Raw genomic sequence first — 19,130 nt, 5'->3', positions numbered from 1 at the left:
ATTATTCTTTACAAATATAAAAGTCTATTATTAATATTATATTTTTACAAACTTGATACTGATTTCTAATCTCGATGATTATATAGTTTCAGTTTTTCTTTGAAGAGGTCACTATATTACACTATCTTGTATATTTCGATATATTACATTGTACAATATAAATTTAAATTTGCAATATTTACAAGATTCTGATAAAATTTCTTATCTTAAAAATAAATTCAGAAGCAGAATTGTTCTATCATGTTCAATTTTTAAAAAATATATTGCACAATTTTGGACAAAAATCAGATGATAAATTACGTAAATATAATTTTAATAGAGGAAAAATACCTTTTATATTTCCTTTTATATTATATGAATATCAATAAATATTCAATTTGATAATTTTGATTAATTATAAAAAATAATTGTATTTATTAAAAGAATTGATGTATAAACTTTTTTGTCTAATATAAATTTTTTATACAGTTTAAAATTTTGTCGATGTTTATGAAAACAAAATCATTTAAAGATGTTTCGAGAATGATTTTGAATTTGAAAATAGAATATAAAAAAATATACGACAAGAATATTTGTACGACATTTTGTCGTCATGCGGATATTACTCATTTGCTTTGATTCAACAGTGCTGTAACTACTTGTAATAGTACCCATTTAAAAATTATTCAATTTTTACATGAATTCGATTTTTTCATTTTTTCAATTTTGAATCATAGATTTCTTTATGACTATCCTGTATTTTAAACAATTTCAATATTAATTGTTCAAATATTAATAGTAATAAGAAATTACTTCCGAATATATAAATAATAACATTTTATTTTAAATACTTACATATATACGTATTTTTATTTGGTTTAAAAATATCAATCAAATAATTTTCTATATAAAATATCGAATATTTTAATTTTCAATATTAAAATATCGATATTAAATATTAATTTGTATTTTTGAAAAAAAAATCATTTTTATATTATTCATATTATTCATATTATTTCATATTATATATTATATTATATTATATATATATATAATTAAAATTTTTATTTAATAGATATTTATAAAATTATCACAAATGTACGTAAGTGTATTTAAGTATATTTTATCGATTTCATCGATTTTTTTAATTATATTTGTACAACAAATTTTTGTGCGCATTTATGATTTGTCTTTTATAACATTACATATATATATGGGAGTGCATACAATTTTTCTGATAAAGTTTCTTAAATTGTGATAAAGAAAAGTGTCAAGTGATTGAGAAAAAGATATGTAACATATTAGTTAAAAGAAAAAAAGAAAAGAAAAAAGAAATTGTTACAAATATTTCTATTAGACATACTTTCAATTATGAATTAAATTAATCAATTATTAATAATTATTAATATTTAAAGTTGTGGTCGATTTCCATGAAGAAAAGTATATATCGCGTTCCTGAGTATAATGTTTGGAGTAAATGAAGTATCTCGAAGAGATTTATTTGTCATTGGACTAGTATATTTTCCACATAAAAACCATTCATTTATAGCTGCTTTCTCATATGTAAATCCATCTGAAATTAATGTTCGTTAGAATAATCATTTGTTAATAATTCTTAATTATAATTTTCATTTATATTACCAGAACATTGAACAGGTTCTTTCATTATTTCATGTGTAATAGGACATAAAAATTCGTGAGGTATTTCGGTATCGTCTATAGAAATTTCTATAGAATTATCATCTTCACGTTTCAACCAATACAATTGTGTTTTAAATGCTTCTGCTGTCTGCAATTGTATCCGCAATTAGAATTACCATAAAATGAGTAATAGAAAAAAATATAAATTATTTTAAACTCTACCTCATCATCCTGTTCTATATGCAGTTTTTTTATTAATTCATTTTCCGATAAAGAAAATAATTGACGTCCCGTTAAAGAAATCGCAGAAGCATTTTTAATTAACATTGATAAGCCTATTTCATCTAACCATTTTAAGGTATCATCAATCTTCCAATCTATAACCTTTCGTGTTAAATATATTAAAAATATTAATAATTAACATAATTTTTTATTATTAAACAAAATATTATTTCATACAATATCATGTTTTAGATACCTTTTTTCTATTATATTTTAAATTATTCATTAATATATTTTGTGAAATTAATTGTTGAGGTATTTTCCAAATTAAGACAGTTTTATCTAGAGCACCTATATTTATGATTTGAAATGATTTATTTATATAAAAAAGAATTAATCAAAAGAATGTACATTGGATGATATGATATAATCCAAACCTGTAATAAAAAGGGATGTATCTTCCGAAAATGCACAAGCAGTTACAAGACTTTCGTGCTCTTCTAATACGTACAAACACACTCCAGAGTACTAAAATTATATATATATATATAATTTTCTAAGTTATAAATAATTATGCAAAATAATTTTTCACATATCTGGATATTATTTTTCTCCTTTGTTTGTTATTGCCATTTTGAAAAAGAATGACTTATTTTTTTATAAAAAATAGATCTAATCTAAATATTATACTTACTATACTCCATATACGTGCAGTTCTATCGGTAGCTACGCTTCCTAAGATTTCGCTGTGAATTGGAGAAAATCGAACACAAGTTACATTGCCACCATGTCCAGTAAAAGTTTTTTTTTCCTTATATTGTATGTCGTCCCCAGTGCCTCCAATACTTCCTGTTGCAGTTACATTTCGTTTACCAATTGTTATTTGCCATAATTTAACCATTGAATCATTGCCACCAGTTGCTAGTAGATAAAATTGTTTATCATTATTTATATTTATTCTTCCTGTAAATCAAGGTAAATGTGATAAATTAGGAAGAGCAGTTATACATAAACATTAATTCATAATATTTTATAATACCAACTATTATATATGAAATCAGATGATGGACTAAAGTCACACCCTTGTACGCCCAAGTCATGAGCTTCTCCACAAATAATTAATGCCGCACAATTTTTGTTATCCACAATATCAAATAATCTCCAAGTGCCTTCATTACAAGCCGTGATTAAATAACAAGAATCAGGTGTAAAAGCAATCGCGTTTACTGCATCGGAGTGGCCTCTGAAAATACTGCACATAATAATAACTTAATTTTACTGTTTATATATATATATATATGCAAAAATAAAAAAATAAGATTGCATTTAATACATTATTTGGATCCAATTTGTGATTCACTTGATTTTTCTAGCAATGTTGTTGTTTTCTTTATTCTAATTTATAAATAAAATTAAAATTAAAATTATTCTAAATTAAAATAAAATAATATTATTTTTAATACTATTTTCTTTGCTTAAAAATTTAATGGCATTAAAATAGATATATATTTAAAAGTAATCCTTAAATCGAAGCTTGAATGTTATAAAATAATAAGCAATAATTCGTTTTTCAAATTTGATGTTCTGATGTTTTAGTTAAAAAGAGAAAAGATCTTTTTTTTCATCTATCAGTTTTTGTATGTAATTACACTACAAAATCAGAGATAAAAAATTTAAGTGACAGAAAAATCATGTTTTGAATCGAAAATCGAATCTCGAAATAACGAATATCTGAATATGAATCAATAAATTTTCGAGATCTCGATCCGAATCCAAAAAAAATTCCGATCTGAGTCAAATCTATAATTTTAAATACTTGTACATTTCTAAATAGAAAAGATATGATTTTTCTATTTTAAATATAAAAATTTGGAAATTATTCTCAGGAATTTCATCAATAACTGATTGAAATGAAATTTGATTAGATTTTAAGAGATTTAAAGACAGAGAATGGATGCGAATTATCAGAAGAATTATTAAGAAATATTATCTCCTCATAAATTTAATTTTATCTAAGTAATTGGGAATTTGTAATGGTGAAATCTTTCTTTTGACATAAATTGCCAAAGTTGAGATTGTATTATTCGGTCAAAATATTTTAAAGATATACCAAAGTTCCTCCATATTATCCACATTCCATAACGTTGTCCTTTCATCGTCTCCAGCAGTAGCAATTTTAGTACCATCCGGGGACCATCGACAAACGCGAATACCGGATCCCGAATTTACGAAAGAAGATTTTGCTTGACAGCCGTCCTACGAGAAATTAAGTAATAAAAGAGCATCACTAACAGTGAGTTTAATTTACAATTTACAAAGTTATATGAAATGGACCAAAGAAAAATCTTTATGTTTCGTTATTTTTCAAAAATGTTTCACATTGTTATTTTCCTATTTCAACGTTATGATAATTTTTATTCAAATACACGTGGTTCATTACCTCGGTATTCCAGATAACAACAGTTCCATCTAAAGAGCAAGAGGCAAGCATACCACCACAAGGACTAAATTCTACGTGATTTATGCTATATTTGTGACCGTCTAATGGACTGTAAGATTTTTCTTGAAATTTCATTGTAATTTCGGAATCTTCGGTTTCTTCCTCGCTTTCAATTGTCCAAATTCGTATTAATTTATCCCTATTATATATTTAATATAATTATTTAACGATGTAGATTGGCTTAAAATCTGCCGATTTGATTGAAATTTTTGCAAATAAATTCATTTTATATAAAAACAATGTTTGAGAGAAGGATTTCTAAAATTCAAAATTTTGTGAAAATTATTTTAGTGTCAATACACGCAGAATAAGATCATAATAGTAAACATAATCAGTATTTATCTTAAGAAAAAAAGTCTAAAAAATTTCAACCAAATCAGACATGATAAGTTTTTGAAAATTTTGCTGATGATTATGTATATTTTAATAAAAAAAAAGATAATATAGCAATGAATTTGAATTTGAAAAGTTATTTTGTATATTATATATAATTCATATTTTTTATGTAAGCGATTTCATATCGAAATAAATTATAAATTTTTTAAAATTATAATAAATTTTTTTAAATTTATAATTTAAACTTTGTATTTTAATCGTTCTTTGTCTTTCTTTATCTGTTTTTCTCGTTGTTAGCAAAAATAAAATGAAGTTTAAATTTTGCATTACTTGTGAACTAAATGAATATATGTATTTATATATGCTTATCACTTATCACGAATAAAAAATTATATACATATATATTTGTATACGTAGAATGTTAATATATTCATAAAGCACTTGTAGAGAATCGATTCTACAAGTTAAAGTAGATATAAAAATTGATATACAAAAATGTCAATTATGTTTATTTATTAGATTATACATAATTTAAATTCATGTTAAATGAAGCAAAGAAGGGAAATGATTTTGTTTCATTTAATGCAAATTTTAATTATTTATAGTAAATCTTAATTTTTATATACCAATTTATACCATAGCATATTTATTTTTAAAATTTCTCTACGAATATAATAACATTCTATCATACAATTCAATCATGAATCATAAAAATTCTGACTAACCCAGATCCAGAAGCGATAAGATGATTTCCGTAAAAAGCTACACTATTCACTACACCATTGTGTTCTTCCAATCTTTGAATTAATCGAACATCATTAATAGATTCAACATTCTTCATTACAGTCTGTTCATACTCAGTGCTCTGGATACAACGGATAGAAAATTAGTTTTCGTTCTACGCGAATTGCGATTATTTTTCACGATTTCGAGATAAATGGAAAGGTACATATTTACTTGTTCGTGATTATCTAAAAATAAGGCAGGTGTAAATCGTCGTACAAGTTCCGAATCAACGCTTAAATTCCCTTTGAGATCCCAAACAATCACGGATTTATCGTTAGAACCTACAATGATAACAATAATAAGAAAACAATTCTATTATAATACATATATACAATTAATTACCAGTTGCCAATAAATTCCCATCTCTCGAGAACGCGCAGCACGCTACGTATCTGTTATGCCCTGATACTATCGTCATTACTTTTCCCGAATTCTAAAAATTATTATATCAACTTATTTTAGAATTTTAGAATATCGAAATTATAATATAAAATCACAATGCAAAAACGTCACAAGTTCCATGATTTATTATATTAGAGAACAGATGAAATATATATATATATATCTTATACCGTTTCCCAGATCACTGCCGTTTTGTCAAGACTACTGCTGGCAATGAACAACCCGTTCACGTTGAAGCAAACGCAAGTTAAAGCACTGCTGTGTTTTTCCATAATTCTGCAGAGATTTATATTGACAGAGGACGGTTGAGTTTCACATTTCGATTGTATTATAGTTATTTCCCATAGTTTCACGCAATGGTCGTTACCGCAAGTAACTAGTTGATATAATTTCGTGAGCGGATCGTTACCTGAATATTAATCAAATTGTAAATATATTAGTGTCACGAGATTTGATTATTTATATCTTTCTAAAACACGTGTTGTAAAAATTTGTTATATACGTTACTTATAATCTTTTGAGAAGTTGAAAAATCGCAAGAAACAACGCCCAGATCGTGAGCATCGTCTACCCAGGCAAGAGCGGTGATTGTTTGATTGTCGGAAAGGCACGAGTCGATGATGTCGGCGGTGGAGAATAATTTCAACACGCCAAACGTACAGGTGGTGATCAACCAAGCAGAATCGGGTGAAAAGCACACACTTTGTACAGCACCGTCGTGTTTTTGAAAACATCTAATTAGATAGATTTGCGTATTATGATCGTAATAAAATAAATATCAATGTTGATAGAGAAAATAATTGAGAAAATTTTCGAACGAATGTTCAATTCGTGAATCTACTCGTCAATTTATATTATATATCTTGCCTGACTAAATTGCGTCGAACCAAATCCCAAAGACAAACTTGTCCATTATCTCCAGCAGTCGCAAGTAATGTTGAATCGGGTGAAAATCTACAAACTCTCACAGCTTCCCCACCCACTTGAACCATAGTGTGAATTTTTGATCCCGTCTGAAAATACGTGAACATTTATATATCGAATATCATCTTGACAGAGTGAAACGACCAATAAAAACTTACTCTCAAGTTCCAGAGCAAGGTTGTACCGTCTATGCTGGCCGAAGCTAACATAGTTGATCGGGGACTCACTTTGACAGATGTAACTCCATACTTGTGCCCTTGCAATGGAGAAAAATATGCTTCTATGTATCCTGTGCCGGATCGCCATTGCCAAACTCTAACTCGTTTGTCACTGGAAGAATACAGAAAGGTTCGAATCGATCAGGTTCATTTGGGAAAAAAGTTTTTCCACGTATTTACAAATCATGAATTTTTCATTATAACTTTCTTACCCGGATCCAGTTACTAATACGCAATCACCGGCAAAATCAACACTAGTTACGTCATTAGTGTAAGATGTTAAATTTTGTAGAATTTGTACATTTTCTATGATGGTGGTCATATTTGCTAATATTTTTCATGTACCTATTATCAGCGTTATAAGAATTATAGTAAACGCGGTAACGGTGTTATAATAAGTGAAATACACGGAACAATAATGAAACACAATAACTACATTTAAAATTCTACTCGCGCGACGGATAAAATATATCGTTTAACTCTACATATTTTCGTCTCCAACTTTAAAATTTATGAGTAATCTTAATAAATGTTGATACCGTTATTTAGATTCCTGTGTTATAAATGGACAAATTCGAGTAAATGTCAAATATCTTAAGCAAAATATAAAGAATACGTGGTGTAAAGAAACGGTGGAAAATTCCGTGGAAAAAGACCTTGATTTGATATATGTATTATATATAAGTTTAATAAACGTGGCTCTATTGGATAGGATATAGTCCAATTGTAATTGAATTAAACAAAAGACTATATATCTATTTCATATGGAAGATAATTACTATGATGTATGTAATAATAATTGTATATAAAGTACAAAATGTGTATTTCGTGTAAAAATATTTTTTTCGAAGGAGATAATTAAATAAATCCGATAAAGAAATATTTATGTTGAAAATTGTTCACTTATATTAGCAAAGAGAAATTGCGAACATTAATGCAACTTTTTAAATTCGGATAATTCGAATGATAGGTTGATCGAAAATGTGAAAACGTAACATCTTGAACACTTACTTTCCAAGGAAGATTTATTTCGTTTAATTATTTGACACATGTCGTTTCTTTCAAGTGACAAAACTGAACTCGGCAAAATAAAGTTGTGTGTGCATTCCATAATAAAACGTCAACGCATGTCTGCTACGGTTCTAAAATCGATATATACGGGGTAACTACAAATAGCTGCAGAATAACATGAATGATTTTATACCTTGAAATCCTTATTAACATTGTATATCATTATTAATCATATATCGTTACTTTACCTTTTGTCGATTTATTTTTACTTTTATATTGAAAATAAATAAACAAAAATAATTTTGTAGCTTCTTTTAAGTAGCTTTTTTTAATAGAAAAGTCTGCTCTATATATATCAGATTTATCTTTTCAAAAAAGTTATATTTTTTTTTGAAGTTAGATCTCTAGTTTTTTAAATAAATTAAAAAATATCAGTTAAAATAAGTACATTTTTGACATTTTTTATCTTTGATCATTATTACATATATTTAGATATATATAATCTTACATCATTTTATTCAGAAGAATGTTACATAATTATTTCATGTTAAGAGCAACTAAATAACAATTACTATAAAGATATAAAATATTTCGAAAGTTGAAAAATTATAATTTTTTTTTTGAAATGATTTTTTCAAAAACTGTGAAATTCTAGAAAAAAATGATTTACAGATTAAAATCTGTAAGAAACATTTACTAAAGATTATAAAATTATAAAATTAAAGAAAAGTTATTGAAATTTCTTGAAATATTAATTCATTACGATCCGTGTATATTAATGAATTAATTATTTATTAATGCATTATTGTAAAATATAATTTCCTAAAATGTATTTAATAAATTGTAATTTATACCATTAAAGAAAAATAAATATTAATTATCAAAATAATAAAAACATTACATTTATGTGTATTTCTTCAATCACAAAAAATATTTGTAATAAGCAAAGAATGGAAAAGACAATCATTTCATTCATTTTTAATGATTATATTTAGTAGAGCAGGAGCTACAACGTTTCTGCTATCAGATTATATTGTATACTTTTTATTCAATTTCTACCAATTTATCATAATTAATTAATTAATTAATTAATTAATTACGAATAAAATCGAAATAATTTTTATCAAAAACTAAATTTGATATATTTTTGTTATTAATTTATTAATACAAATATAATTAAATATAATAGATCTTGTATCAAATCTGCAACTTTTCTGTTGATAAATATTTGCAGTAGAATACTATTATCATATAGAATATATATAATATTATTATATTATATAGAATATTTTTACATTTAATGTACAACGAATATATTTCAAAATTTATTTCAAAATTATTGATATTCATGTTTAATAAAACGAGTTAGTGATTACACATGATATATTGTTTAAATAATAATAAAAAACAAATGTCCTTTGACGATTTATTGATGAAATTGTAGATAATATAGATTTTTAATTTTGTTCGTGTGCATTTTAAATGAAATATTAATTACTAATTAAATTTTTATTTATTGAAATTTGGTTTATAATATTTGGGTATATATATTATATTTGGGTAATTGATATTTTTTTCAATATTTGAAAATTATTTTAGTTTTATTAATCTAGTTTTTGAATGGTTTGCAAACTATATAGTTCTAGATTAACATTTTATATAATTATATTTAAATATTCATATTATTCAAATTTTTAATATGAATTCCTTAAGTTAAAATTGTAATTTTTGGAATCTATTCATTAATTCTATCAATTTGTAAAAACTTTCAAATTTTTTCCGGGAAAATAAAATTTTATCTTATTAAGATTTTCAAAAATTTTTAAGCTTGAAATCAGATTTGAAGTGATTCAAATTTGGTATTTTATAGAATCTAAATAATTCAAAACTTTTCAAATCTTTCTTCTTAGTTATAAAATTTAATTTGTTTCTTTAAAAAATGCTCAAATTTGTCATATAATATTACCAATTATTAACAAAATATACTTATTTTTAATCTTTTTAATCTATAATCTATGCAATGAGATTTATCATACTGATTATACAGAGAAAAACTGAAGATAGATCAATACAGTAAATTTTATAATTTGTGCGTGAATAATGTATATAAATGAATTTATTATTACTTAAAAATTAAAAATTTATATATTTATATTCATTGTGAAATTTATACAACATAGTTAGTTGAATAAATAATAAAAATAGTCAGATGAAAAAAACTTAATTAATCAATAAAAGTTTTTTAACTTACAAAAAATTAATTTGTTATGTTTTATTTTTTCTTTATATATAATTTTATTCTAAAGTAAATAATTTATTCCAAATCGATCAATTATTATTATTATAAATTATATATTATTTGATTTTTATAAGTTATTTATATAAATTATTTTTTATCTAAATTTTAAAAGTTTCAAATTACAAAATTAGTTGAAAAATTCAAGATTCAAAAAATCAAATGATTTTTTGTCAAATGATTTCAAAATTTCAAAATTTCAAGTCTCATAATGAGATTTTCATTATCATAGCAAAGAATTATTTGAGAATTTCATGGCGCATGCTTATTGATAATCCCGCATGTTAGGTGATGAAATACAAATGGTTGATTTCAAGTAAAGTGACAAATACTATTATTTTATCTTCGTATTAATAGTCATTTTATGATATTATTTTAAAAAGAAACGTATACAATTATTTAAAAGTGAGTATAATTTGTAATATAATATATAAAAATATAAATTTCTATCAAAAATTTTAAATAACTCAAGATACAATAATTTAAAGGAATTTTCCGAAAAATTTTACTATGAAATTATCAGTGTTATTACATCTATAATATGTTGTTATTATTGATTGATATTAATTTAGAATTATTAATTTAATATTATTAATATTTAAGTAAAAATTTATTGAATACTAAAATAAGATATTAGAGGTTATGATATTACAATATAAATTTTATATATAATATCTTAAAAAAATATTTTTTAATTTAAAATATAATTTACAAATTTGTATACTTATATATTTATGTATATATTTAGCATATAATTATTTTTTTTGTTACTTATTCTTATAAGTGAGTGTAATATCTAGACAGATGCCAAGTGTTAAAGATGAATCTGAAGCAGAAGGAGAAGAAATGTCTCATGATAGCAATGAAAGTAATCAAAGTTCTGCATCATGTGATAGTAGTGCAGAACATAGCGATAGTGATGATTCTTCAGAAATGGATGAAGATGAATGTGAAAGACGACGTAATGAATGTATGGAAAACTTAGTAGATTTAGAAAGACAATTTACACTTCTCAAAGAGCAGTAAATATTTTCATATGATATAATTTTTTAAAAATACAATTATAAAAAAAATTTAATTGCTACAAATTTAATATGTATAACTTTTAAAAATAATTTTAGGCTTTATCGTGAAAGAATTACTCAAGTAGATACAAAATTAGGTGAGGTTCGAGTTGGAAAATCTGAAGAATATTTAATACCATTGGAACGATTAAAAGAAAATATGAAAACTAAGACAGAAGTAGCTGGGATATTAAAACAATATAGATTACAAAATATACAGAATAAATTTTTAGCAGAAGAACAAGCTGCATTGCAAAATTTTGAAAGTGAAAAAGAATTAATTTGGGATTGCATTCATAATGATTTGCAAGAAAAAATTCGTAGATTAGAAGAAGATAGAAATAATGTTGATATTCATGCAGATTTATGGTTAAATTCTAATGGTAGAAGACGCAGAAATCACACTGAAAGAAGAAGAGCTGTTTCTGTTGCTGGACCTTATATTGTTTACATGCTTAATGATGCAGATATTCTTGAAGATTGGGCATTGATAAAGAAAAGTTTAAGCAGTCGAAAAACTGAAATAATATAATGATAATATGATACATCCATTGAATTCATACATCCATAATAATACATTCATATAAATTCATTTTTAAAAATATAATAACCTTAATGATGTTAATGCATTGCTCTTTTATAGATATAAGATGTAAAAAAGATATTAGAGCGATCATTATCTTCATTTATTGGCACTTCTCTTATGTTTATAATACATATATAAAGTGCCTTCTATTAAATATTTTGATCTCTGTAGAATTATTTTAATTGATAAAATACTGATGCAAATAGAGTAATGGAAAAATTTTATGACAAAGTATTTTTGTCTTTAAAAGCACAATTCTTGATAAATTAACAAAATATTAATTAATTGTAAAAATAATTGTTAAATTTTTTTTACAAATATAATATTTTGTTATAAAATCAATTTAATGTAAAAATTTATTTAAATAATTTTAAGCTTATTTATAATGAATTCTGTAAAATATGTTTCTTGAAAATTATAAGTATAAATTTTAACTTTTAATATTATAATTTTTAATCTAGAATTTATTTGTAAAATTATAAGTAAAAAAATTAATTTAATTTTTATCAATTTGTCATACATGTACAAACTGTAATATAATTGAATATATTTCATATTTTTGAATAAACTTAAAAAAAAATAATATTTAGTAAATATTTGTATATCTTTTGTGAATACAAATTTTTGATATTTATGTAATCACATATATTTTTTAAACCTATACATATATTTAAAATCTAAATATTTTAATAATAAAAATATTTTTAATATTATGAAGCAATTTATATTAAAATGTTTTGAAAAATAAATTAAATTTACAAGATATTTTTATTAGTTAATTTGCTATATAATTAATTTATATTTATATAAAAATAATAAAATATTTAAAAAAATAAATATAATATTGATGTATAATGTTAAAATGATAATAAAAATATAATTTGTTAATATATATATTAAAATATATATCATAAAAAAGGAATAAATAGAATCTTAAAAAAAGGAAAAAGATATTTTTAAATTTAATTATTATTATAAAATTATTTAAATTTAAATTGAAAAATATTATATAAATATATGAATATATTTAATACATATGAAGTTTTATATATATGATATAATAATATATATGAAAATTTAATATATATATATATTAAATTATTTTTCTTTAAAGTTTCTAAATTTAATATGAAACTATAAACAAAAATTTTTTTTTAATTAATTAAAAAGAATTTATATAATTTTATATAAATACATAAAAATCTCTAAATTATTTTTTAGATAAATAAAAAAAATTCAATAATTAAAGATATAAAAATACATTAAAAAATAAAATAAAATGAACATTTACATAATTTTAATTAAAAAATATGAAATGTAGATAATATATTAGTATATAATTATTATTATATACAAAATGATAATACACTAAAAATGCAATAAAATGAACATATTGCATAATTTTAACCAAAAAATGAACATCAATTTAATATATATTAATCTAATAAATTAAAACTTTATTGAGATTATTAGTTGAATTTTAATTTTCACAGCATTATTACAATTAGCAAAAAAAAAAAAAAAAAAAATAGAAAAGTCATTTATAAGAATATTATATAAATAATATCTCAAATTTTCAAAATAAAAATTGTTAAAAAAATATTTATTGTAAAAATATTAAAAATTTATGGAATTATAGGAAATAATACATTATTATTAAATTATTAAAATAAATTTTAATAATGACTAATTAGAAATTAAATTTTATAAGATTAATTTATGTTCATTAAAATATTTGAAAATTATAGTTATAATTTTTTAAATATTCTATAAAATATTTAAGAACATAATTTAAAATTATAATGAAATAATAATTTTATAATAAAATAATAATTATAAATTTAATAAAAATTATATTAAGATATATTAAACAAATAAATATTTAAATTATTTTTTTGAATAAATAATTTAATATAATCTTTTTAGTTATTTATTCTGTTTCAAATAAAAATAATTAATAAAATAATTACATATTATATTTTAATAAAAAAAAATATGAATAATAATTATTAAATAAATTAATATATTATTATATTTTGTATAATATATTTGTCTTTTTTACTTATTTTGTTTCAAAATAAATTAATTTATACTTTTTATTTCAATTATTATATTAATTTTATTTATTTTAAAAATATGATAAGTATAAATAAAATTGATATTTTGATATAACTAAATTAAAAAGAAAAAAATATTTATTTTTAATTTAATATTTATATGATTGTATAAAAATATTAAATATATATTTATATAAATATCCAGAGCTTAGAATTTTTAATATTTATTTCATTTATTTTAATATTATTTTATAAATTCGCGCATTTGTATATAAATCGCCATTGAAAAACATGAATAATATAATACAAAGATAGTACTTATAATGAAACTTATATTCAATCAATTATATAGTAGATATAGAGCATATAATTTTTAATATTTAATAAGAAAATTTATATTTGATAAAGATTTGAAATTTTTTTTTCAAATTTTATATAGATATTATTTTTTTGTTAATAATCGATTGAAGAACTTTAGTTTTATCTTCAGATTAAATACATACATGAAGGAATCAGAATCGATAGACGAACTACGTTTGTAATTTGAGGTCAATTGTAGGACGATATCATTCTACTTCGAACATTCTGAGAAGAGTGTTACATATTACGCTAGGTAAGCATATTTTTTTTTTTCACTTTTGTATTATATAGATATAAGAAATTATATCTTTAAAAATTTCTATTTGCTATATTAAGATTTTATGTTCATATTTTTTATAGTGTTTTGTTTTTTATTTCATAAAAAATATAATATATATTTGTAATTCGCATCGCGAGCACAAAAATTTAATTTTAAGATCATTATATGATATTATATATATTATAATCAATTAATTAATTATTTTTAAAAAATATCATTGAAATATATAATATTTTTAAATGAAGAAAATATTAACGTCATTGTAAGTTCTTTAATTCTTAAATATTAAATTTCTTCCAGTAACCTTGTCAAGGTCAAAGATATTTTTTTGAAGAAAAATTTATTGTTGGTATTCTAATGTATTTTATCGTATGTATTTTATATATTATATTTAAAATATTTAAATTTAAAAACAATCTAATGATAAAGTTAAGGAAAAACAACTTATTTTTTAATATTATTAATTTGAAGGTTATAATATGCATTTTTCCGACAAATATTTAAAACAAAATTTAAATTTAAAGACAATTTAATGAATTAAAAAAAAACTATTTTTTTAATTCATTATTAATTATTATTAATTATTATTAATTATTAAAATAATTTAGAAATTATATAAATTATATATCTTATATTGAATTATTTACATTAAATGAATATTTTATTTATTTTGACTAATGTTATTATATATATTTCTGTTTTAGATTTCTAATAAGTAAATATAGTACTCGTAGTACTACTAGTTCTACTACTACTAGTTCTACTACCAGTTTTACTCGCACTTCTAGTAGAATGTCATCAATTAAATCCATAAAAGCACGTCAAATTTTTGACTCTCGTGGTAATCCTACTGTAGAGGTAAAATAATAAAAAAAATATATCATTTTAATAATATATTAAATTATGGATAGAAAAATTATATTTTAAAAATTATATTTAATTTTAAAGAAAATATGAATCATAATAAAAATTTATATAAATATTTATTATATAACTTTTATTTTTAGCATATGATTTTTAATATATTTGTATATGAAAATTTACAATATATTTAATTTAATTGTGATTAAAAATAAAATATTTTTATTATTATTTTTGAATATAATTTATATCTTTATAATATATTTTTAGGTTGATCTTGTCACGGATGATGGACTTTTTAGATCTGAGGTACCATCAGGTGCTTCTACTGGTATTCATGAAGCTTTAGAACTTAGAGATAATGATAAATCTAAATATCATGGAAAGTCTGTTTTTAAAGCTATAAGTAATATTAATAATACTATTGGACCAGAATTAATAAAGGTATTAAAAATTAAAATTTTTTTTTTAATTTGCTAATTTAATAAAATTTATCAATTATTAAAATGTTTTATTATTTATTATTATTAAATGATAATATTTAAACAATATATTAACTGAACAATATTTATTATTTAGTCAAACTTGGATGTTACTTCACAATCTGATATTGATAATTTTCTTTTAAAACTTGATGGTACACCAAATAAATCAAATCTTGGTGCAAATGCAATTTTGGGTGTTTCCTTGGCAGTTTGTAAAGCAGGAGCAGCAAAAAAAAAAAAACCATTATATAGGTAAGTTATTTTTTAAACTTATATTTGATATTATAATTTATAAAAGTTATTTTAATATTATTTCATAATAAATTAATAATGTTATTATTACTATCTATGAATTGTATATATATCATTAAATATAATAGTATAATATAATAATTTAGAATAATTAAATTTATTAAAATTATTTTTCTTATAAAATGAAACAAGAATGAAATTTTTCTTTTATAAATATTATTTTTGACATTTGAAAAAGAAAAAATATAATATATAATTTAATGAATTATCCTGTAATTACAGATATATTGCAGATTTGGCAGGAAATACCAATATTATTTTACCAGTTCCAGCTTTTAATGTTATCAATGGTGGTTCACATGCTGGAAATAAATTAGCAATGCAAGAATTTATGATTTTACCTACAGGTGCTTCTAGTTTCTCAGATGCTATGAAAATGGGTACTGAAATTTATCACCATTTGAAAAATGGTATTAAATCAAGGTTTGGTCTTGATGCTACTTCTGTTGGTGATGAAGGTGGTTTTGCTCCAAATATTTTGGACAACAAAGAAGCTCTAAATTTGATCATAGATTCTATTAAAGTAAGTATTTTATTATTTAAGAAAAATATATTTATATATACTTCAACATATTATATAATAATTTCAATAAATTTATATATATATTATATCCTGTAATATATATATAATTATAATTTGATATTATTTTTAATTTGATATTTTTATTATTTGATAAATTTAAATTAATTTTTAATTATTATATAATTTAGACTGCTGGATATGATGGAAAAGTCAAAATTGGTATGGATGTTGCTGCATCAGAATTTTACAAAAATGGAAAATATGATTTAAATTTTAAGAATGAAAAATCTGATCCAAGCACATATTTGGATTCAGACTCCTTAAAGAATTTATACCTACAATTTATTAAAGAATTCCCAATTGTTTCAATTGAAGATCCATTTGATCAAGATGATTGGAGTTCATGGACAACATTGACATCTTCTACTGATATTCAAATTGTGGGTGATGATGTTACTGTTACAAATCCTAATAGGTAAAATTAAAATTTTTTTATATAATTTGAAATTTAATAATAATAAAAAAATTATATAACTAATTATAATATTTATTTAATTCTTATATTTATAAATGATACCAAATATGAAAATAATAAAAATAATAATAATATATATATTTTATTAAATTTACTCTACATTACAGGATCAAAATGGCTATTGACAAGAAAGCTTGCAATTGTTTGTTATTGAAAGTCAACCAAATAGGTACTGTTACAGAATCAATCAACGCTCATAAACTTGCTAAGAGTGCTGGATGGGGCACAATGGTTTCTCATCGTTCAGGAGAAACAGAAGATACGTTTATTGCTGATTTAGTTGTTGGTTTATCGACTGGCCAAATTAAAACGGGTGCGCCTTGCCGTTCAGAACGTTTAGCAAAGTACAATCAAATTCTTCGTATTGAAGAAGAATTAGGTTCGTCTGCCAAATATGCAGGAAATAAATTCCGTAATCCTCAGGCTTAAGATATATTATATCTTTTTATTAATGAAGTTTTAGTTGTTATATTTACTGCAAAATCAGTTGAATATATACTTTTATAATTATTAACATTGTATTGATGAAATAATTTTGAAAACCATTACTGTTATTATATTCAAAAGAAAAAAATTTTTCAATTATAGAAATAGAGAGATGATGAAATTAAAGTATTTCTGTTAAAAGAAATATGAAAAATAAAAATATACAGATATTTATTTTAACATACCATTTATTAATTAATCATTATTTTAATAATTACTTAAATTTAATATTAATTAAATGATATCATATCATCAATTTATTAAATTATTAAAAATTTAATAATTATTTAAAATTTAATAAAACTTTTTGAGTAATTTATCAGATTAAATAATACTAAAAGTACATACAAAAAAATAAAAAAACTTGATATGTTATAATTTCGAAGCACAAATTATAAATTAATAACATGAAATTTTGAATTATGAATTAAAAATATGATTAAAAATATTATATGTAATATATATGAATATAATATTGATAATATATGATAGTAATAAAATTTAATTATAGTTTATCATTAATTATAACATTTATTTAAATAAAGTCATTAAACATTATTGTAAACTTTATTATCAAAATGTCTATAGTAAATAAAATAAATAAATAAATGATAATAGAAAAGAAAAACTAGAACATATTAATAAAAACATTTAAGTGTTTTAATTCCTTACTATTTAATAAATTTATTTTCTTTTATTTACTATATAAAAAGAATTTATTAAACACTAAAATATTTTATCTATTTCTATCAATTTCTATTATAATGTATATATATCTTATCTATTTTAAATCTATATATATTATTTTTATTAATTTTTAATTTTTTTTAATTCATAATTTTAACATTTGTTTTTAAAAGTCATATAAATTTATTTTTAATTAATTATATAATTTGATAATAAATTTTTAGAAAATATTGTAAATTAGCACGTATAAAAAAATTAAAATATATTAAATTATATTAAATATTAATTATATATTATATTATTGTTTTATATGAATTATTATTATTATTATTAGATATTTATTTATAATAAGATTCATTGACATGTTGAATTATGATATGTATAAAATATTATAATTTTATAAATTATATATATAAACAATTTAACAATTTTCAAATGACAAGTATATTTAAAAAAAAATTATAATTATTATATAATAAAAGTAATTACAATGTGATATAAATATGCAATAAAAAAATTTCACTTTCTGTAATTTTTATATTATTTTTGTAAATTTATTATTAGTGAATTTTGGAAATT

At 21.2% G+C, this 19,130-nt stretch overlaps 3 protein-coding genes across 6 annotated transcripts; 2 read left to right on the top strand and 1 right to left on the bottom strand.

Moving 5' to 3' along the window:
- Positions 1–1,078: 1,078 nt before the first annotated feature.
- Positions 1,079–8,196, bottom strand: LOC411805 (WD repeat, SAM and U-box domain-containing protein 1). Of its 3 annotated transcripts, none has more exons than XM_395272.6 (18): positions 8,020–8,196; positions 7,221–7,353; positions 6,949–7,120; positions 6,734–6,879; positions 6,374–6,600; positions 6,037–6,275; positions 5,807–5,897; positions 5,636–5,745; positions 5,404–5,543; positions 4,283–4,481; positions 3,953–4,098; positions 2,886–3,094; positions 2,537–2,805; positions 2,280–2,370; positions 2,099–2,193; positions 1,843–2,004; positions 1,621–1,768; positions 1,079–1,552 (listed from the first exon to the last, which is right to left on the bottom strand). In XM_395272.6, the coding sequence occupies exons 2-18, from the start codon at positions 7,328–7,330 to the stop codon at positions 1,389–1,391; spliced, it is 2,718 nt and encodes a 905-aa protein (XP_395272.4). In that variant the 5' UTR covers positions 7,331–7,353; positions 8,020–8,196; the 3' UTR covers positions 1,079–1,388. The 3 variants fall into 3 exon arrangements, with proteins under 3 accessions (XP_395272.4, XP_026300499.1, XP_006557868.2); XM_026444714.1 differs by lacking the exon at positions 8,020–8,196 and adding an exon at positions 7,548–7,566; XM_006557805.3 differs by lacking the exon at positions 7,221–7,353 and having other exon boundaries at positions 8,020–8,194.
- A 2,388-nt stretch (positions 8,197–10,584) lies between these two features.
- On the top strand, positions 10,585–12,043 carry LOC552686 (breast cancer metastasis-suppressor 1-like protein). 2 transcript variants are annotated; one of them, XM_625060.5, is made up of 3 exons: positions 10,585–10,720; positions 11,116–11,337; positions 11,437–12,043. In XM_625060.5, exons 2-3 carry the CDS (start codon positions 11,120–11,122, stop codon positions 11,909–11,911), a joined length of 693 nt encoding a protein of 230 aa, XP_625063.2. In that variant the 5' UTR covers positions 10,585–10,720; positions 11,116–11,119; the 3' UTR covers positions 11,912–12,043. The 2 variants fall into 2 exon arrangements, with proteins under 2 accessions (XP_625063.2, XP_003249169.1); XM_003249121.4 differs by having other exon boundaries at positions 10,590–10,720; positions 11,100–11,337.
- A 2,306-nt stretch (positions 12,044–14,349) lies between these two features.
- LOC552678 (enolase) lies at positions 14,350–17,894 on the top strand. The gene is made up of 7 exons (XM_026444626.1): positions 14,350–14,635; positions 15,367–15,520; positions 15,794–15,967; positions 16,103–16,260; positions 16,543–16,843; positions 17,032–17,318; positions 17,486–17,894. Exons 2-7 carry the CDS (start codon positions 15,455–15,457, stop codon positions 17,805–17,807), a joined length of 1,308 nt encoding a protein of 435 aa, XP_026300411.1. The 5' UTR covers positions 14,350–14,635; positions 15,367–15,454; the 3' UTR covers positions 17,808–17,894.
- Positions 17,895–19,130: the final 1,236 nt, after the last annotated feature.

This window comes from Apis mellifera, linkage group LG13 (genome assembly GCF_003254395.2).
Source record: "Apis mellifera strain DH4 linkage group LG13, Amel_HAv3.1, whole genome shotgun sequence".
Classification (NCBI taxonomy): domain Eukaryota; kingdom Metazoa; phylum Arthropoda; class Insecta; order Hymenoptera; family Apidae; genus Apis; species Apis mellifera.
The sequence above is the reverse complement of the archived record's forward strand: the minus strand, read 5'-3'. Positions and strand labels throughout refer to the sequence as shown.